The sequence below is a fragment of the Nelusetta ayraudi genome, unplaced genomic scaffold (assembly GCF_046127955.1).
Source record: "Nelusetta ayraudi isolate G7.1 ecotype Tasmania unplaced genomic scaffold, CSIRO-AGI_Nayr_v1 ptg000127l, whole genome shotgun sequence".
Lineage (NCBI taxonomy): Eukaryota > Metazoa > Chordata > Actinopteri > Tetraodontiformes > Monacanthidae > Nelusetta > Nelusetta ayraudi.
This window is the reverse complement of record NW_027466177.1, coordinates 1,835,893-1,855,793: the sequence shown is the minus strand read 5'-3', so window position 1 is coordinate 1,855,793 and position 19,901 is coordinate 1,835,893. Positions and strand designations below refer to the sequence as shown.

At 46.8% G+C, this 19,901-nt stretch overlaps 3 protein-coding genes across 6 annotated transcripts in view; 2 read left to right on the top strand and 1 right to left on the bottom strand.

Moving 5' to 3' along the window:
• The window catches only part of drd3 (dopamine receptor D3), a 38,843-nt gene extending 36,478 nt beyond the window's left edge, over positions 1 to 2,365 (top strand). Inside the window, exon 10 of the mRNA XM_076050407.1 lies at positions 2,230 to 2,365. Coding sequence (XP_075906522.1) covers positions 2,230 to 2,257 — 28 coding nt within the window. The 3' untranslated portion in view covers positions 2,258 to 2,365. The remainder of the gene's footprint in view (positions 1 to 2,229) is intronic.
• On the bottom strand, positions 1,479 to 10,137 carry qtrt2 (queuine tRNA-ribosyltransferase accessory subunit 2). 2 transcript variants are annotated; one of them, XM_076050412.1, is made up of 9 exons: positions 10,001 to 10,137; positions 9,552 to 9,792; positions 9,407 to 9,462; positions 8,521 to 8,597; positions 7,869 to 8,078; positions 6,732 to 6,931; positions 5,117 to 5,286; positions 2,576 to 2,681; positions 1,479 to 2,443 (listed from the first exon to the last, which is right to left on the bottom strand). In XM_076050412.1, the coding sequence occupies exons 2-9, from the start codon at positions 9,767 to 9,769 to the stop codon at positions 2,209 to 2,211; spliced, it is 1,272 nt and encodes a 423-aa protein (XP_075906527.1). In that variant the 5' UTR covers positions 9,770 to 9,792; positions 10,001 to 10,137; the 3' UTR covers positions 1,479 to 2,208. The 2 variants fall into 2 exon arrangements, with proteins under 2 accessions (XP_075906527.1, XP_075906528.1); XM_076050413.1 differs by having other exon boundaries at positions 5,135 to 5,286.
• A 123-nt stretch (positions 10,138 to 10,260) lies between these two features.
• ccdc191 (coiled-coil domain containing 191) lies at positions 10,261 to 19,546 on the top strand. 3 transcript variants are annotated; one of them, XM_076050399.1, is made up of 18 exons: positions 10,261 to 10,488; positions 10,991 to 11,151; positions 11,352 to 11,396; positions 11,602 to 11,734; positions 11,845 to 12,006; positions 12,566 to 12,744; positions 12,872 to 13,095; positions 13,632 to 13,773; positions 13,865 to 14,055; positions 14,243 to 14,492; positions 14,999 to 15,426; positions 15,879 to 15,943; positions 16,149 to 16,231; positions 16,319 to 16,420; positions 16,566 to 16,706; positions 17,788 to 17,940; positions 18,177 to 18,331; positions 18,701 to 19,546. In XM_076050399.1, the coding sequence occupies exons 2-18, from the start codon at positions 11,077 to 11,079 to the stop codon at positions 18,903 to 18,905; spliced, it is 2,733 nt and encodes a 910-aa protein (XP_075906514.1). In that variant the 5' UTR covers positions 10,261 to 10,488; positions 10,991 to 11,076; the 3' UTR covers positions 18,906 to 19,546. The 3 variants fall into 3 exon arrangements, with proteins under 3 accessions (XP_075906514.1, XP_075906513.1, XP_075906515.1); XM_076050398.1 differs by having other exon boundaries at positions 10,261 to 10,492; positions 11,076 to 11,151; XM_076050400.1 differs by lacking the exons at positions 10,261 to 10,488; positions 10,991 to 11,151 and having other exon boundaries at positions 11,367 to 11,408.
• The last annotated feature ends 355 nt before the right edge of the window (positions 19,547 to 19,901 follow it).

Sequence of the window (19,901 nt, the reverse complement as noted above, 5' to 3'; positions counted from 1 at the left end):
TGTGAAATGCCTGATCAATGCAGGACGTCAGTAAACAAACGCGTAACTGCCTTGTTTGCCTCTGTCCTCTTTAAACTCTCTGGCTCATCCAGGCTTCTTCATCTGGGGTTTCTGAGCATCAAAAGCAGCTGTTTGGGAAAATGAGATAAATTGACCGTCCACTCAGTCAGGCCGACTGGTCTAATGGGTCGATTTTCAAAGCGCTAAAAGTCCTTCTTTTTTTGCACAAAAGTCACTTATCAATGTCTTCAAACGTTCATGTGTCTCTCGCTTGTCGGTAATGAGAAAAATCAGCCTTTTGCTTCTTGTGCTCGCCACGGTTTTCATTAACAATGTTCTGAAACTTGCAGATCTTCTATTTACCCCTTTGTGACAACACAAAGGGCATACTTTACCACCACCCCCTCTGTTTTCTTTTTACAGTAGCTCCCATAGGTCTTGTACGGACTTGCTCAAAAAGATGTTTTATTCTGTACACCAATAGAATTCATTTGTGCAGTCGAAGTACAGACTTTAATCTGGTGTATTTGCTCTTGCCAAGTTCTTTTTTAAATCAAAGTCTAGACGATGACGGCGGCAGTATGACAGTATGATCGTATACACGTGCAGTCGGTGGACCGTGGAAAGTGCATTGGCTGGTGGCCTTTTGGGGATAAATAAAGATTTGTGATCTCTGATGGACCTTCCACCACATGCTTGTTATTGTGCTCCACGAGTGGCCCTTCAAATCACAGCGATGGTACAAAAACCATCAGTGTGTTTTAGCAGCAAACTGTGGGAGCACCCTGGAGGCGCTTTGTGTGTGTGTGTGTGTGTGTGTGTGTGTGTGTGCGATAATAACGAGCCATGTTGCTCAGGGATGAAAAACAAAAGAAAAATATTTGACCTCTAACTTTTGTCCATTCCAACGTTTGATTTGGCCTGCGTGCTTGAAGCGTTCGCGGCTCTGCTCCTGCAGTCATGACGTGAATTTTGTGTCTGCGTCCGTCCTTTATGTTTATGCACGGCTCCTCCCTCCTGACAATGGTGAATCCTTCGGTCCAGACTCTCAAAAGCCGTGCGCGGTGAAGGTTACCAATTGTGAAAGAGGAATAATTCCCGCCGCCTCTGCTCCATCAAAACCATCACATACTTCTCCCTCTGCTGGCCTCGCGCCTTGTCCCCTGACAGACATACATGCGCGGGCTGACAGTCAATTATATCGCCTTCAAATGGCAGACGGTGGCGAGCCCGTATCTTCATCTGATCATTATCCGTCCATTGGTGGCAGCAGCTGTGGCGGTGCTGGTGGAGCTGTCAGCTCAAAACCTTGAGCTAACCTCCCTGAAAACCACAGCAGATGACAGGCACCTCGTCTGCAGGTGGACGGCTGAGGGGGGGGGGGGGGGGGGGGGGGGGGTGCTGTCACGGCGGTCGAACCACACGTGCTGCTTAGTGGCCGGGGAGAGAGATTAGAAGGAAAAGAAAATCAATTGACGTGTGCGAAAACTGATTTTATTGAAACGTTTAAAATAGGAATGAACGAACGATAAGCAGGCCGATGAAAAACACAATAAACGAAGCCAGAATGGAATCCTATTAAACACGAGGCAGGATGAGCGCGGGATCTATTTTCATCTTTCAATTCTCTTCCGTCTGCTGGCTACCTCAGATGGGCCCTCTCCTACCCCCTTATCGCCCCCCCCCCAACCCCCCCCCCCCTCCCCCGCCCGCCCGCCGCAGCTTGCAGCTCGTAGCTTGTGTCAGTGGGTTCAGAGGATATTGGTCTTGCGCTGACGGCAAACTTACAACAGGAGGCAGGCGGGACTTCACAGTCGGGAGTCCATCATCATCCATCTTCACGTTCCTCTCTCCTCCTGACCTCCCTGGCTGCCAACCCAGACCCAGACTCCTCGCTATCTACGCCGTTATATAACAAGCGTTCCACACAGATTACCTTCTGGTTTTATCTACAGCCTCAAGGTTTAAAAAAAAAAAAAGGACAGAACTGTTGCTTTTTATCTTCACTTTTCTCCCCCAATCTCTTCTTTCAAACATGTTTAAAATTTCACAACGTACGCCAGACTCAATCCCGAGGTATCAAGATTCATCTTTTCACAAATCGGCAAAGGCTGAGCGCCTTTGCCCCGAGGCCGAGTGAATTCTGTGAGCCTTCCGACTAAAAAAAAAAGATCAAACAGGCTCCTTCTCCGCTCAAGTTTTGTGGCCTTATTTCTTGTCTTCCGACAGAACGCGTCTCTTCAGGAGGTCGAGCTGATCCGCCGCCAGGGCTTCTCTCAGGGCGCCGAAGAAGCCGTGGTAGTGCGCCGTGTTGTGGATCATGAGGAGGACGCTGGCCAGCAGCTCATTGGTCACGAGCAGGTGGTGAAGGTACGCCCTCTGGTGGTTCTTGCAGCAGTAGCAGCCACACCCCTCCACCAGGGGTCGAAAGTCGTCTCGGTACCTTTAAAAAAATAAAAAAATAAATAAATGTTTCCAAAAATATAAATAGGTAAACAAATGAAAAATTAAGTCAAGGGCAGGAGCACTTTAAATTAAAGTGGTAAATCAATACGTCCACCAAGCAGCCACAAACCTTTCGTCTTTCAAACTGATTTCAAATCTCGTCATTTGCGTTTGGTCGTCCACTCTGAGTTCTCCATTGGGTTCTGCCACTGCCTCCACATGGTCCTGCTCCAGCACTGAGAGAGGAAACACGCGCACCTCATTAATTGCAGCCCGGGCACATTTTTCACGCCTTACTATAATCTAATTTAGCAGGGGAGACATTCCTTATTTATAGAAACATGGTAATTGAAGATTTAAACACACAAACAACCCCGGCTTGTTCCTATAAACACTGCTGTGACCTATATGTGGCTTTGTAGTTCAAAATGATGCATGTTCTGACAAACGACGACATCTGTCTCGAACAGATGTGCGTCAACTATAAATCTAATTAAAACAAAAAAAGGGAAAGGGGAAAAAAATCATCAGTGTGACCGTTTTTGTTCTCAGGAGAATACAAACAGTGTGTGGGAGATTAAATGAATGAGACAAAATAAATGAAAAAAGTGTTTGTAACAACGCAAGCGATCAAAGGCAGGAAAGACAGGAGGAAAAAAAGAGAAAATGACTTTAAATTATAATTATTAGGAAATTATATAAAGACGGAAAAGTGTATGAACATGGCCTTAAAAGGATTTTTTTTTTTCAGTAATTACAAGGAAGAGCTGATAAGTCTGAGAATAAAAGGCAGAAAATAAGATGTAAGATGTAAAGAATGGAAGTGTGACTTTGAACGAATGACCAACAAAGGCAGAAATATAATACTAAGCACATTAACACCAGAGGAGCAGACAAATCAGGTCCATCAGTCCGTTTTCACCTTGTAGATTAAAAAATGTTGCACATAACGGCAAGTACAATCAGAATCAAAACAAAATGCCATCTGCTCATGTATGGAAAATCCTTGTTTTGAGCGAGGAGTTTTCGGGCACAGAACAGAAAAGACGGACTGCAGTGGGTTGAGGGGATGATCAGAGGGGGAAAGTTCTCCAAGGAAAGAAAACGAGCTAACTTTGAGACGACCGGGGGTACGGACTGATGAGCGGTGAATTAGTGTTACGCTCTGCCAGGCCGAAAAGGACCGCAAATGGTTCCCCGTGGGTCCTCATAATTGGCTGGTAGGGGAATAAAAAAATAAATAAATCCCTATAAATAAATTCCCTCTCTCTCTCTCTCTCTCTTTCTCTCTGAGGTTTTGAGACACGTCCGCTGAACTCCATTATGGCCCCTTGCACGGAATCGATTAGCACTGCCTGGCATTAGGTGCTGCCGGATACCGAAACATCAGCTGTCATGCAAGTTGAAAACAACTTCCTAATGAGGCGCGGGTCCTCTCCGGACTCATGCCGCTGCGTCAAACTTTAACTTGCAATGAGACGCACTATTGATTTTAATTTCACCAAACTTCCCTTTTTTTCCCCCCCCTTATTAACAAACGTGCACATATAAATGGATATTTGTGCCAATATCCATTAGATTCTTCCTTAATGCTAATAAATCCCTTCTGGGAGCCGCGCTGCCAACTCATTATGTAGAGACTCAGTCGCACTTTGTTTAATTTCTCATCAAAGCAGATGGGGGAGGAGGTTTGCCGTTTTTTTTTGTTTTTTTTTACTCCTCTTTTTTCCACCAGTCTATGTGCGAGGTCTTTAGCCGAGCCGCTCCAGTCGGGTTTAATGACAAAAATCCACCTCAGGTGCGGGAAGAAGAAGAAGCGCTTGCGTGAGCACCTCTAACCGGCTCCTCCTGCAGAAAGCACCGCAAGCCTACTGGGCATCTGTGATTGTCAGCCAGCCGCTTTCATCACTTAGACGTCACTCCCCTCCCCTCCCCCACCTCACTCTTAATACTGTAGCATCAAGGGGCTGCTCCTTCTCTGCCATGTAACCCTTGCATGTTTTTTTTAATGCAAAGTCCTAATTAGTGTCACAGAAATTATACTGAACACCCCCCTACGCACACACACACACATTTTTTTCTTTTTTTTATTCCTCTGCGGAGTCACTTCGCCCGCCTCTTATCACACGTCGCACTCACCGCGAGAACAAGACGCTCTCACAAGTCCCCCGGCCCAAACTCCCAAATTAGATTGCGACATGACAGTATTGCCCGAGGCACAGATTGAAGTGCCACTTTTTTTGTTCATAGGGGTAATAATTTCCTTTGTCAATATTGCATTAAAAGGGGTAGGTTGGGTTTTTTTTTCTACAGCTGTGGGCAAGGTTGTGTGGCACCACCAGACCTAAATCCCAAAAAGGACATAGTGTGCAAAGAGGCCCATGCTTTGAAAAACAATGCATTTGTAATAGGAATCCTTGGGCAATTATTAAGTGTAGGGGAAGGCGATGCAACCGAAATGAGAATGTAAGAGCGGTACAAAGTTAACAGGCTGAATGTCAAGGGTTAAGCCAAAGCTATGCAAGAAAAACAATAACAGAACAAATATTAATAATAATAATTAAGAAAAAGGTCTAACTCGATTAAAAAAAAAAAAATGAAACCGAAATGGGGAAAACAAGAGTTCAGCCTGTTAGACTAGACTACTCTTTGGCACAGCTATTCACCACACCTGCAGGGGGCGCACTACCTGCCCGCTCCGGGTCCGGGGAGAAGTCGAAGCTGAAGCTCAGGGCGCAGCCTCGCTCCGTCACCTGGAAGGGGAAGAAGCTCTCGAAGAGGTCCACGCCGGCCTCCACGCATGCCAGCACCTCGTCGGGCCGGCCCACGCCCTGCAGCAGCCTGCAGAGGGGGAAGGAAGAGTGGTCCAAGCAGAAGCAAAAGTCAGAAACGTTGACTGTGAAAACGCCTCCGGACTACACGTGCATCCCCATGTGCTGGTGCTCTCAGTAGTGTTGTAGTCAAGACCACACCGACCGAGACCAAGACATTATCAAGACTAGAGTATCGACAATGAGACCAGACCATTTCCTCACAGCCAGAAACCACCAGCAAGGGACAACACGCCCACCTCCGTCCCCCTCCCCCCCCCCGGCCATTTGAGTCTTGCCCACATGGAAGTTTGTCTCTTGGACGCAGAGCTGCTGCTCGCAGATTGGGTCTCCCTAACCAACGCCAGGAGCATCTCCATCCGCTGCCAGGAGGAGGGCAGCAGCGGCTGTGTGGAGCTCTGTGGAAAACCTCCGGAGGGCTGCAGGCTGCTCGGTATGGAGAGAGAGAAACTCCACCGCAATGAGCTGCCGCGCTCTGAAAAATTCGGCGCAGGGGGATTTTTAGCAAATGAGCTCTTTGTGTTTGCATTTGCATTTGCATGGATGAAAATCTGGGAGATGAAGTCCGGAGCCAAAAAAACGAGGAGCGACTGCTGCCTGCATCTTTGATTGTTTTGAGGGTATCAGTGACTGCTGCAGCTGGAACAGCTGTGAGCCCTGCAGTGTAAAAGCTACTAAACGGGGAGAGGAAGCTGCCCACAGCGCCAGCTGACGAGGCTGGCGGCCAGCTGGTCGATGACCCTGGACAGTCGCGACCGCTGAGATGACGGGAGAACAGGTGCAATCACTCAGGCCGGGTAATGCAGCAATCGAACAGCGGTGGGATCGCTCCGACTCTCAACCACACTACCTCCGCAAACGCGCTAATCAGCTGAGGCCGTTTGTGCCCTCTGCGAGTTAATTCCTTGAGATGTCTGAATGCATACTTTGAATCGGGGCTGCCTTGAATTATTCCAGCAACAGGTGCTGCGTGTTGTGTGGATTACAATTGTATTTCATTGAGAAATAATGTAAATTCAGTTGAGTTGCATATATACCCTGGAGAGCATCAACAGACAGGCAGAACTGAGGGATAAATATAAAACAAGCCCCACTGTTGCTTTTTTTGTTTGTCGTGACGACATTACGGATGATTTCCCAGCCATGTCCCTATTGGCTGAGGTTCCAGCCAATAGCGACTTCTGTTATAATGAAAAGCACATAATGTCAGTATGTAGATAGCTGTAAATCCAACTGTACATAAGATGTAAAAATCTTATTTTAATTTTATACCCTACAAAAATTTTTTTTTTTTTAATTGCCTTATTTCCTTTTTTATTAATAGAATTTTGCATCTTTTTTTGCACTGTACAGTTGAAGATGTAATTATGCAAATTTCCCACTGTGGGATTTATAAAGGCGTCCTATTCTATTCTATAATCACTTTTGAAGGGCTGGTTTGGGGAGACACTTGACCTGGGTTTGTCTTCGGGCAGCTCCTTGGCCACCGCGGCCATGAGCTGGGCCCTCAGTGCCGAGTCCATGGCGCCCGTCTGGAAGCCGTCGAGACAGAACCCGGCCACGGGCCTCTTGGCCGTCTCCCTGGCCGAGCGCAGCCTCTCGTCCAGGATGTCTCCTCCTTCCACCACCCCGAAAACCTCCACGCCGTCCAGCTCCTGCTGGCAAAGACAAACAGTTGGAGCAAAGTCTGGGAAGAGAAAACTCTGGAACTCTGGAAGAAGAGCATCAAATATCGGCCCCGAGACGACAACTCCTATTTCGGCTGCATGAAATGCCTGATCGAGAATGTGAGGGAAAATTATTCTTTGCTGACAAAAGGAGTCGGCTTTTATTGTTGCCAGTTCGAATATCCATTTGGGTGACTCAGTGCTGAGTGTGTCACGAGTGGGGGGAGATGTAATGGGGCCTTGACAGAGAGGGGAAAAGGAACTCTAATCAGGCATCTCGCTGTGAACAGCGATAATGTCAAGATGTGCCTGCAGACTGCTGTCAATTCGCCTCCCGCTCTTTGTCTAACGTCTTTAAAAAAAATAAAAAAAAAGCAATCAGCGGCTCGACAACGACTGACCAGGCGAGCAGAGCGAAGGGCCGAGTTTTTTCCTATGGGGGATAAAGTGGGTCGTAAAAATTGCATTGTTTAATTTTGGATTTTAAGTAAGGATGTTAACAATTAAGAGCAATTCACCTGTAGATACTGTATACAGAGAACAAGTTACTTTTAAACAACTTTTTTTTTTTAAAAAAACAGTTGGAATGTGAGCCATTAGAAGTCAACTTCAAGTCAGAGGATAAATGTTTAGGGTGTTTTTACTGATCTCTAATGTAAAAATGGGTCGCATTGGACCTTCAACATAATTTAAGGGTTAAATAATGTGATCCTTGCACATTTTATATTGTGAAATTTAACTTCTCAGGAAAATTTGCAGCTTATCAATTCATCGTTAATCAATCGATAAGGCCAATCAACTATCGATTAATGAATTAATCGATAATTTGCAGTCATTTATTCCTCCTTATCCCCCTTTATTTTACCTGCCCATCAAAGCTGGAAGGAAGAAAAAAAAAAATTTCCAACTGCGTGACGGCTCGTACCCGTGACTTCTGGTGCGCCAGCAGACACTCGTCCAAGTGGGCGAGGGTTCGATCCACCGACTTCCTGACCCTCTTGCGGGACGTGTTGCCCTGCCACGTCTCTCCGTCCGCCATGCTGTGGTACCAGTCCGGTTGCACGGCCGCCTGGAGCGCCATGAACTTGGCCGCCGTCACTTCTATGCGACCGCCGCTGCCCCACACCGACACCGTCTGGGGACGACGCAACATGTGTCATTCAAAGAAGCTTTGTACGACGGCTGATGGAAATCCCTGCCCACAAAAAGAATCATCTGATCCAAAGCGAGGATAAAATATTGCATGGCGCTGAGAGACATAGTCTGGAGGTGTTTTTTAACTAAATATATATTCACGCACAAATTGCTTTGTTGCTCATTTCAAAACTTCTGCCTGTAAAATCCCATTTTGTGGCCTTTTCACAGAGCATCAATCATCAAGAAAATGATCATCGTCACACAGACAGTCTGCGTAATTCGCAGTGTGTCTCCACCAAACTGCATTAAATCAGTGCGTTATCGCAACAAGTGCCCATAATGTTCCCAGCACAATAAAGGGGCATTAATCTTTTCTTGACAGAGAGCGCACCACTTCCATTTCCGCCAAACATTCCCTTTCATCGCAGGCTCGATCTCACCTTGTTAGTAGTGTAACCTGTCGGGCAGGGAGCCGCTGGGTCGTGAAGCGAACAGTACAGCACCGTGTCATGGAGACCTGCAAGAAGTAAAAGGTCTATTTAATACCCCAGGCACCAAGCAAAAAACATGCATTGCAGCAGGGCTTTAACTTTACTTTAATCTTAACGTGACGGCTGACTGGAGAGGAATACGGCGCAGTTTTATCTGCAAACCCAGTTTGGAGGAGATGATCAAAAGGGAGGGAAAATACAACACACAATTAATGAGTGAGCAAACTTTCTTTGAGGGATTTAGAAGCAGCGCTGCGCTAATTCTCTGAAAGTTTACATGAAGTGGGGCTCAAGTCATTACGTTTACAGTATAATCTCTACTTTTCTGACCTGGAGCTCGTAGCACCGCTTTGACTGCACAGCACTGAGGAATGAGGAACAGTGCAACTTTTCGATGGGGGCCACGAGGAGCTAATCTGCCATTCAATATTGAGCTCACCGTTGGGGCAAATTGGCCCGTCTCTTTCAATTCAGTCTGTGGTAATAATGTTTATGAACCTGCGGCTCCTCAGGCCAAATTTATACGTTTTGCATTACATTTACATCAATCAACTTGTGATACACACATTGGTAGAGAGTAATAAGCTTCTGTGGTTGGGATTATTATTATTGAAAATGTGTCTGACTCAAAGGGCTGCATGACAAGTTGGAATAAATTAAAATTGAAAATTGTTTCACACGCCTCTCTTCACCGTTGCCTCCACCTTTTCTGAATAATGGGGAATCTTTTTGATATGACTTTACAATTATGACTGCATAAAAAATCTATTATACACGTACAGATTGAAATCCGTGTCATGGACACAGAATGTGGTCAAACAAGGGCAACGATCACCTGCAAATTTACGGAATCCAACCTTGAATTCCTCCAAGACTTCCTGATGCTCGGCTCTGTGAGAGGGAGAAGGTGATGAAAGTGGATATCACGCAGGTGTGTGTGTGTGTGTGTGTGTGTGTGTGTGTGTGTCTCCTCAGCTTACACGTGGGACAGCGACACCTGGGTGACAGATGGAAGGCTGCTCAGGGTGTGCAGTGTGTCCTGGGTGAGGTGAGGCACAGTGCCGAGGTGTGTGTACAGCAGGCACCCCGGTACTTCCAGTGAGTGCTTCCCCGTCCTGCCGAGCCCTTTCAGAACGCCGAGCCGGCTTTTCCCCTGCACAACACGGGACAACTCCAGCTTCATCCTGCCGCCGGCCATGCGAGAAGCTGCTGTGCGATTCCCTGAAGATAAACATGTGACAGTAAACGCATGTGAGAAGTTTCTCCAATAGCATGAGTTAGCTTTCAATGTTCAGCACTCGGTTGATGTTAGCACGAGATGACAGGCTCCTGTTTACGGATCCAGCCGGGTCCGATTATTTGCAGTCACTGTTTGAAACCCAGCGGGCCATGAGTTTAGAATATTAAAAGTATTTTCCAATCTGCTTACCTAGAAACGGTTTTGTATAACAGGAACTACAGGTCGCGTATGCGTGTCGTCATCACTACGCGCGGAAGAAAAAACACGCCCAGTACGTTCGAGCCGTCTGTGAAAAGAAAAACACTATCAAACACAGCGAAATTAGCATTTTTGATACACATTTTGAAAGCTATGTTTTCTTTTTGGTTGTTAGAGACCATGTGGATTTTTTTTAAGACATAACGTAAACATAACGTTGCTATAGTGACAGCGCCAGACCGAACAAAGTGTAGTGGGAAATGTAGTCCTGTAGTCGGACAACGCAGGGTCAATGAATAGTCCCGTGGACTCCATTTCCCAGAGTGCTAATAGACCCATCGCAGGTGTTCTCCGTACGGGTGATGCATTTCATGATAGACCTCTGCAGCGACTTCCGAACTTTTATTAAGTTGAAACGGCGATTTTAAAGCTCGGAAAGACGAAGAATCAAGGCTTCGTGTGGACTAACTGGAGTAACAGTACGTTTATTACCCATCTTCCCGGGGCGACGCGTTTAAGGAACCCCTGACAATCTTGGGGAAATTGGAAATTGGAAATGAACTACAATTTTCTTCGCGACCCTGTAAAACGACATCATGACATACTTGTAATTGCTTGGGGGAAAATACTGTGTAGGTCCCTAAATGTACATTTTATTTCAGTATGTAAATAATGTTATAAATAATTCGCTTTAGAGGACCATTTCATGATTTATCTTTAATTACGTTCAATTATAATCGTGAAAGGAAGTACTTTATTTTGAAAGGTAACACGCAGCTACTTTAGGTCAAGCGTTCACTTCAACACAGCTTTCATGTAATGTTCTCGACAGAAGAGCGAACTGCGACAGTCGTGCTGTTTGTTCCGTCACCAGGCAACAGAAGTCATTTAATGGACTCTCAGGGTTATTTCATCTCAGACAGACGTGATTCATTTAAAAGTTCTGAATCCTAACAAAGAAAAGCCCTTCCTATCTTGTAGGAGGGTGGTTCACATTGTTCCACATGACAAAAGCTTCCAGAGGATGGACCTTGAATTAATTGTGAAAGGTTGTGACTCCATATAGAATGATGTTGCCAGATCTCCGTTCTGACGTGCCAAAGTGGAGGAGGCTCCCCAATGGAAGCTTATCAGGAGCCAAGGTGAGTTTCATGTCTCATCTAAAGAACTGTTGTTGTTGTTGTTGTCTTAGAGAGAAATTACATTTTCTCCTATCTAACGATCAAATATATATTTTTAGTGAATTTCTTCTTTTCAGTCTGTTTTCCAGCGATCATACTGTATATTCCCCGTTTTGGAAGCCAAGTCTAGTAGCTGACATTTCAAATGGTTTCTTTTTCAGACACAGGCTCACATGAAGAATGGCAAACTAGACCGATGGAGAAAGGTGAGAACTTAAGTGCGTTTGTCAAACTTGCTGTCTGTCTGTCTCTTTTTACATTTTTTTTGTATCTCTGTAAACTGAATTCTGTTTTTCCCTGTATTTTTGTTTCCTTTAATCATTTACAAATTAAAAAAAAAAAAGTTTAATTTTTTTTTATTTGTTCCTCATAATCTTAATAATCTCATAATATCTCTGTCTCTCACCTAAGCGCGTGGAGAAGGCTGCAGAGTTTGGTGCATCTCCAGTCCTCTCACGCACGAAACGTACTGCTGGAACCTGCCTGGCTCCACAGTTGAGCGGCACGGACCTGCTCAGACACCAGAACGATGCTCATATTGAAGGTAGGAAAGCATGATGAAAAAAAAAAAAGTGATCTCAGTAATCTCCAGAGAAGGGTTTGCCATACTTGGTTTGTGTATCAGCATGCTGAACACTCTTATTAACGCCGCAGCTCAGGCTCTTCTCAGTGAGTGGATGAGCACTAAGATCCGCCTGGAGCTGGACGACGACGACGAGGAAGATGCCCCGTGTGACCCTGGTTCTTCCGAGAGAAGCAGCCCGGCTATCTTTGCGAGTGCTAGTCCCGCTCACATGGATTACGACAGTTTTAATGGTATGAAGCGAGACTGATAACTGAAAGCAATTCAACTAATCTTCCACGATAAGAGTCATGGAATTGACATTTGTCACCAAATGCTATTCATCCATTTTCCCAATTCCATGTACTGCTTCTCCTGCAGTCAGGATCTCTGGTCCATTTTTTTTTAAAGAGGTCCCATTAGGCCCATTTCCAGATTTCTTCAAATAATTTTACTGATCTACTTCCAACAATAAACAAGGTTTGATTGGTCAAAAGACACCTTGTTTGAGCTGCACAGGTCTTAGAAAACAATAAATTCTTGCACTCAGCCCGAAGAGGCTGTTTTGAAATCCTCCTGTTATTCGCAGCTCGTTTGTATAATGTTCTGAATGTGTGTGTTCTTTCATTTTTGTCACCTATGTCCATATCTACCGTCGTCCTGTCGTCAATTCCTGTTACAACCCTTCCCTGCCGCAGGCTCGTTTTCTTAAAATCTAACAGCAGTTACATGCCGTTGGTCAAATGGCACAACCATCCACGCTTGACGACAGCATAATTCAACTGAACCGTTAAAGTTCTCTTAAAATCTTAGACCTTTACTACAACCTGGTGGAGGAAGAAGAGGAGAGGGCCGTCAGCAGCATCCTCCGAGAGCTCATGGAGCGAGATGTGCTGGGCGATGCCACAAAGAGGAAGATGGAGCAGGACGACGACCAAATCAAGAGGCAGCTCAGAGACCCTGCTGCCACAATGGAAGCGCGACACCAGCAGGTACGAGTCTCAAAATTTCCCCCCCCCGTTTGCATTAGAGGTGTGAAATTGTCACCGCGGGCGGAACTCATCCGCGAATCCGAGAAACCCACCCTACGTTCACCGCCGTGACCGATTGCTCCTGAAGGTGCGGGAGAAGAGGGCTCAGCGGGAGGCCGAGAAGCAGAGGCAGCAGAGAGAGCGGGAGGCCGAGAGGGAAGCCAGGGAGGAGGCGCGGAGGAAGCAGCAGAAGCAGGACACGAGGAGAAAGAGGGAGGCGCAGAAGCAGGAGGAGCTGCTGCAGCAGGAGATGGTGAAGCTGCGGCGTCAGCTGGAGGAGAGGAAGCGGCGGGAACAGCTGGTCCGTCAGAGGTACTCGCGGGGCAGTCACAGTCAAAAGCTCATCTCAAGTGTTAGGGGTGGGGGGAAAAATCGATTTGCATAAGTGTTGCGATTTTTTTTTGTTTTACGATTTTTAAATCATTTTTTTGTTCAAATTCAAACGCTTCATTTTACTCTGTTGAGCGGGCTTGGTAAAAAAAAATAGCACCTTTCTCCAGCAGAGAGCGAAATGTTTTTATTCAACTCTGCTTCGCGAACATTCCGTTCATAATCATAATCATAATCATTCAACTGTTTTACTGGTGTTCAAAGAGCAGACTAAAAAGTGAGAAAATCAGCAATATCGTAGAATCGCAAGTTATCAAGTGTTCCTTCGCCCTGATTCATCATCATTTTTGTTCCTGAAATGTTGAGCATTGTGTTCTTTGAGAAACGACGACGCCCTGGTTTCGTTTTAACAGTTATTCCATGGTTTTAAAGAGACCGCTTTACACGTCATTATCAATTTCCACTCAGACAGTAGTGACGCCGCCCTGCTGGACTAATGCGAGTGTCTGTTCGTCCAGGGAAAGAGAAAAGGTGCAAATTCAGACGGACACCAAAGGCCTCCAGCCAGCCTCTCTGTGCTGCCCCAAGCAAGAGCAGCCCGACACTGAGAAGATGAAAAGAGAGCAAAAAACCACCATGATTCACATCCACAATCTCAAGGTCGGCACCTGCGCTGTGCATTTGTGTGGCTTGGTTGAATGTAATTTGACCTTTCACTCTACATTTGTGCACTTGCGCGTGTCTGTCCCAGTGTCTGCAAAGGCATCTCGCTGCCTGGCATTCAGTGGTGTTGGACCAAAGGCTACGCATGGACAAGGCCACTGCCCTCTGTGACTGGAAGAGGATGCTGGGAGTGTGGAGAGCGTGGCGGGCCGCAGTGTGGGAGGAGAAAAAGCGACAAGAGATGGCAAGAGCTGAGCAGGAGCTGCAAAAAGCAAACAGGCAAAGAGAAATAGTGGCAATTAGATCTTGCCAATACGTCATTTTGCAGCAGCCGTCGTTTGCTGCACATAATTGAAATGCCATTTATCTGCATTTGAAAATAAATTCCAAATTTGATTTATTTTATGTTCTTCCAGAGCAGCTATTGCGGGTCACAAGGATCACATCTGTTCTCTGCCTTCTGCAGGCAGAACCAGGTGGCGGCGGAGCATCACCGACAGCGGCTGCTGCGAAGGTGCCTGACCGAGTGGCACTTGTGGTGTCGGATGGAGAAGAAACAACGAGAGATTTTGAGCAAGCAGCAGGAGATTCATCGCAAGGTGGCGACCTTGCTGGACGCAGTATCCACAGCCAAGGTCAAGGCGGCGGACGAGCCAAATAATGAGACTGTGGACGCCCCACCTGAGCTGCCCAACCAGCCTGAGTCTGCAGAGGAGGTCAGAGATTCACAATGCTAATTAGCACCTTATACAGAGGCGTTCTGCCAAATAATGTGACAAATTATAATATTTAGAGAATTGATGAATTAAACATTAGTTTGGTGTTGGGAACTGAACACCCTGTGGCTAAGAAGAAAAAAAACCCAAGCCCTCTCTCCTTCTCGTTACTTCAGTAAGATGAATTATTCACTCGTCTGAGGAGTGAGAGGGCTGATGAAGAAGGCGAGATGTGAATGTACAGTGGAGGGAGGAGGCTAGAAAGCAGATGGATGGAAAGAGCAGGTGTGACCTTTTGGTCCAGGCTTCAAGGAAACAGAACAGGAGATGGAAATTATTGACTGCTCGAAATTCAGCTTTCCTGGAGCGAAAGAAAAAGTTTGTAGAGCTTGAAACTGCATCCATTGAAATCACCCTTGAGCTTCTTGCAGACCTACACACGCACACGTAGCTTTGGATTTTTTTTTATTATTGCTTTATTTTTTCTCTGCAATGTTCTCCTGCAGGCAGCTAGTCACGGGTCATGCGCTCTAGGCCCAAACACCTCTGCAGTGCCACAGAAGGAGAGCCGTGCTGTTAGAGCGAGCAGGCCCACACAGCCATGGCAAGTGACCCGGAGGCACACGGCGCCGACCGAGGTCCAACTCCAGGAGGCACTTCAGAAAGTCGAAGGTCGACGCTCGGCCGGTCCGAGGAAGGCAGCGGCGGCGGCAGTGGTCGGCAAGCACGGGTCCAGATACACACTGCAGAGGGAAATCATCACTCAGCAGAGGAAGCAGCTGAGGGAGCAGCAAGAGCAAATTGCGCTGCTGACGGAGAAGCAGAACATAAAGGGCTTGGAGGAGGACATGGAGCGGATGGCACAGCTCGCGCAGATCTCGCTGCTGGGAGGCTCCAGACCAGAGAGTGGCGACGGGGAGCCGGCAGAGGAAGGGTGGGTTCGCAGGAGGCGGGACAAATGAAAGGCACCCGAGCAGAACGCACCTGAAAGCTTAATTAACGTTTGGCTCACAGTTTAATAATGTTGCAGCTTACCATCTTTCTTGAGAATACTGTTCATAAGTTCTCGCATCAACATGCATTCAGTAGCTCGTCTGGAGGTCTTAATCGTTGCCATTATTTTGCGATACGGAAATGATGTCAATTTATCATCCTACAAAAAACTTTGAAGTGTAAATAAAAATACAATACAATAGTAATTCCGTAACGGCTATCATGACCGTTTTCAATGAGATCTGACAGGCGTCAGTATCTCAGTTAATTTTAATCATCAAGGTGAGCAGCAGGAAAACAGCTTATAAGTTTTGACTGGCCTTTTTTTTTTTTTTTTTTCTTCTTCCTCTCTCCACATTTTGTCCATTTCTGCTGCCGATGCAGGGAGCAAAGGGTTCACGCTGAACCGCGTTCACCTCCGAGGAAGGCTGCCATTCACTCCCATCCAATCATCACCGGTCAGTGCGCAAGTTCATAAAAGGCTCAACTCAGCAGAGGACAGCTTGTACAGCTTTATTCATGAGCATGTGGACTAACTGTGACTTCCAGCTGCATGTGCAGAATACAAAACATGCCTGTCTATACATCCGCATGCTGCGTCTGCACCTGAAGACCCTGTTTGTATCACAAAAAGAATGCTGACCTCTCCTCGTCTCTCTGAAGCCATGGAGGCCCGAGCGCAGCAGCGAGCCGAGCGCAGGAAGCAAATTGAGGACCTGAAAAGGAAGAAGGAAGAAGAAAAGCTGGTACGCGATCCAAGCAGTTCTTCCAAACACCATAGGGAGAGGTATAACGCTCCGTCCAGTCATTCTCAACAATAAACATCTTTTCAGGCTCAGATGAAAGCTGCAGAGGAGCAGCAGCAGCGCGAAAGGGAGGAGGAGAAACGCAAGGCGGCAGAAAGAAGAAAAGAGGAGAAACGGCTGGAAAGAGAGGTGAGATGAATTCATCTTCCATGGAGACAATTTGTCAGGAGTGCAGGAGGCAGTTGACCCATGTGGAATAGTCGGCAACCCTTTGGAAGACTGTTCCCTCGTTGCAAAAATATTAAAATCTTGTGAATCGCATGCTTGTGTGCAGAGGGAAGAGGAGAAACGACGGGAGCTGAAGAGGCAACAGGAGCTCCTCGTGGTGGCTCAGCAACACTACAACAGAGTTCTGCTGCGGCGCGGCCTGGCACTGTGGAAGCGCCTCGTTCAGCTCCAGAAGGACGCCGCGGAGGTAAGTTATCTTATCGGAAGTGTTGGAGCCTCAGCAGGAAGCAGGAAACTGCGCAGCGAGCCACTTCTGAAGATTCGCCGGGCGCAAAAAAAAAAAAAGCTTTGAAATTACTGGATAATTCAAAGGGGGAATCCTGGCACATGCTGCAGATTTTGCAACAAAAAGCTGCGGTGGCTGCCACCCGAGACAGAGAGAGAGGGAGAGAGGACATCCGGAACGTTGTGTACCTTGTCTGACAAACAGTCACTTCTGGGGGCATTGTGCGCTTTTCAAAGGCTTGGAATCGTTCAAATCATTGTAAGTAGCGAACCATTTCCACGCTGACAGGTCATTGAGTGGACGTAATTCCTCCCCACATTTGTTTAATAGGAAGATGACAGGAGTTCTGTTCTTTTCAGTGGAGATTAATTATGAGTCAGCCTTGAAACTGAAGTAGGAGCAGCTAGGAGAGGACACTTCGGTGGCGGGGGGAGGGCAGAAACAGCTTCTCACATAAAAAGCAAGAACGCATCAAAGAACTTATCAGATACTGCAAGGCATGTTGACAATGAGAGGTCCCAGGAAAAAAAGCGCAGTATCCTGGATTTGTGATAATTACTCTTGGAAGACAGCCCCAAGATGAATACAAGACAGGGTGCAGTGCAGGATCTCTCACCTTTTCCTGATGTTAGGTGCCTTAAAAAGAAAAAGTGCTTTCACCAAAGGCTCCTTTAACAGTCTGACGATTGTCAGCAATGAGCAACCTACCCACTCTGCAGCAAATCTGCAACTGAGCACAGCAGCTAAAGGAAAATTAAGAATAAAAGGAAATTCAGGCTATCACAATTCCAAACCCCCCCCGCTGCTCGCTGACAGTATCATCACAAAACCTTCTAAAAAGCCACAAACACAGTATCTCTTATTGCATCGTTGTCATAGAGCGACCTAAATGTAGAAAACCCCCATGAGCCCAAGAGTGAGATTCCACTCAGTCGCTTCACACCTCTCCATTGTCTTAATCTGGCACATGTGACTGAATCTGACCGCATTCATCGGCGTCGCATCGCTGACTTTCTCCTCCCTTCTTTTCTACCCCTGCCAGCTGGCCGAGCGACACCGCAAGCTCTCCCTCCTGAGGCAGTGCACGCTAGCCTGGCAGCGATCGGTGAAAGACTCCCTGTCTCAGAAGCGGGCGTCCGCCGACCGGCTCTACCGGGACATTTTGCTGCGGCGGGGCTTAAGCGGCTGGAAAAGAGTGTGTACACACAAGCACACAAGCACACACTCGGAATTGAAGTCTCGCTCATCCTCTGCCAGAGATTTAAGCACACCTTCTCCCTAATCTCTCCCTGTACTCAATTAGATTTACGGTGCCCCAATCTTTAAGGTTGAAGATTAAACCCAGTGGATAATTGCCAGTGGGGGGTGCGGGGGGTTACCGGTAAACGATGGGGTGACTGTCACTGAACGCGCATGTTGTCTGCGTCGCAGCTGATGTACCGGCGAGCGGCCGAGGAGCGGAGGGCCGCCGCCTTCCACCGCGCCTGCACTCTGAGAGGGTTTCTCTCGGCGCTCACGGCCCACGTGACCAAGGAGAGGCTGCGGCAGTGGGACCATCAGGAGCTGGCTCAGAAGCACAGTCACAGGTCTGCTACCATGATGTTAAAACTCATACATGGGTACATAGGTTGTCTCTTTTTTTTTTTTGGTTGTTTTTTGCATTTAAATCTTTAATTGAATTTTTCACAGACGAGTAACAACGAGGCAAATAGTGCTGCACGGACCATTGCATGGACCCTTTCATATAATTCTTTTCTATGTTTTCTTAGAATAATCTTCATTCATGTCCAAACTCCAGAGTCAGCAGGTGTCTCTCAACGTTTTTGTCATAGTCACTGAGCCTCCCAGTCACACCCTGTGAAAACTCTTTAAGTGTTGTCAACCTCCAGGAAAATCAATTCCTTACCTCTCGCCTTGTCTGCTGTGCTCTGTCCCTCCGTCTGCCTGGAGTTCAGACGGGCGCTGCAGCGATGCCTCCGAGCCTGGAAGAGACTCCCGGGTCTACGGCGCCAGGAAAGGGAGAAGGAGCTGCGAAGAGAGAGACTGAGCAAGAAAGTTGCTGAGGTTCTTCCTAATTTCTACTCATATCTTCATTCAGCACGAGGTACCAGCGATGGAGACGAGCCGCAAAGTGATTCCAGTGACACAATTGAAAGTTGATTGGACCAGTCAGTGAATATTGTTGTGGAAGGATATTCTTGATAGCGAGATTCTATATTTACTCGTTTACCCACATTCGCCATGGCGCTTCTTAGGTTTCGATACAATCAGTTGACATGTTTCACGGGAAATCATTTTTGGCCTTTTGGGAGGACTCCAAAGTTGACAACTTTGCCGTTGACATTATGATGTTTTTCCGGTGGATTATTTCAAACCATTGCAAGGTTTGAATGAGGTTATCAGCGAGGCTGCTGTGTTGCTGTGTTCTTAGCAACCCCTAGAACAAGTGTTCTGTGATTGTTAGCTTTTTCTCCATCCACTGACAAAGCTGTTCAGAATCTGTATCTTTAGCACCCCCAGTGGTTAAAACCATTGATCTGTACCATGGAACACATTGGTCTCTACCACTAGGGGTGCTAAAGATGCAGGTTCTGAACAGTTTTTCAGGTGTTGGGATGAAAAGCTCACTGGCATGGATTAATTGGTCTCTACCACTAGGGGGTGCTAGAGATGCAGTTTTTGACGAGCTCCCTGGTGCTCGCAAAAGCTGCAGGTTTTGGGGTAACTGAACTGTCTTTGTAAGTTATTTACTGTTCGAAAGTCAATAAAGCCTTTGCACAATGTCAATAATGTGTCCTAAACTCTCCGTTACCGTAAATGTTTTATTGCAGAGTACCTGCCGCATGGTACACATCCTGACGGGGTTGTCACGCTCTCAAGTCCGTGTTTCATCTGCTCTAGTCCCGGATTCGAACCAGGTTCATATTGCAGGACTTGAACCAGTGATCACCAGACTTCCAGCCCAGTTATGTGCTCCGGACGCATTTGTCCTTCTCTTTTGGCCGCTGCATGACATAAGATTTGAACCTCCAACCTTGAGATTAAAAGGCTGTCTCTTTACCTCTGAGTTCAGGGGAAGCTTCCTGATCTCTTTATCCTTTTTTTTTTTAGCCATTGGATACAAAACAATCATTGCCAGGTGCAGGACTGGAACCA

Bases quoted from the DNA above. Each gene is read 5' to 3' on its own strand.
- qtrt2 (XM_076050412.1), bottom strand. From the start codon at position 9,769: ATGGCCGGCGGCAGGATGAAGCTGGAGTTGTCCCGTGTTGTGCAGGGG. The intron at 8,079-8,520 runs GTGAGATCGAGC...CGTCGTCCCCAG, and splicing joins CAGGTTACACTACTAACAAG to ACGGTGTCGGTGTGGGGCAG. The intron at 6,932-7,868 runs GTACGAGCCGTC...CTTTGCCAGCAG, and splicing joins TGGCGCACCAGAAGTCACGG to GAGCTGGACGGCGTGGAGGT.
- ccdc191 (XM_076050399.1), top strand. From the start codon at position 11,077: ATGATGTTGCCAGATCTCCGTTCTGACGTGCCAAAGTGGAGGAGGCTC. The intron at 13,096-13,631 runs GTACTCGCGGGG...CTGTTCGTCCAG, and splicing joins GAACAGCTGGTCCGTCAGAG to GGAAAGAGAAAAGGTGCAAA. The intron at 16,707-17,787 runs GTAAGTTATCTT...TACCCCTGCCAG, and splicing joins TCCAGAAGGACGCCGCGGAG to CTGGCCGAGCGACACCGCAA.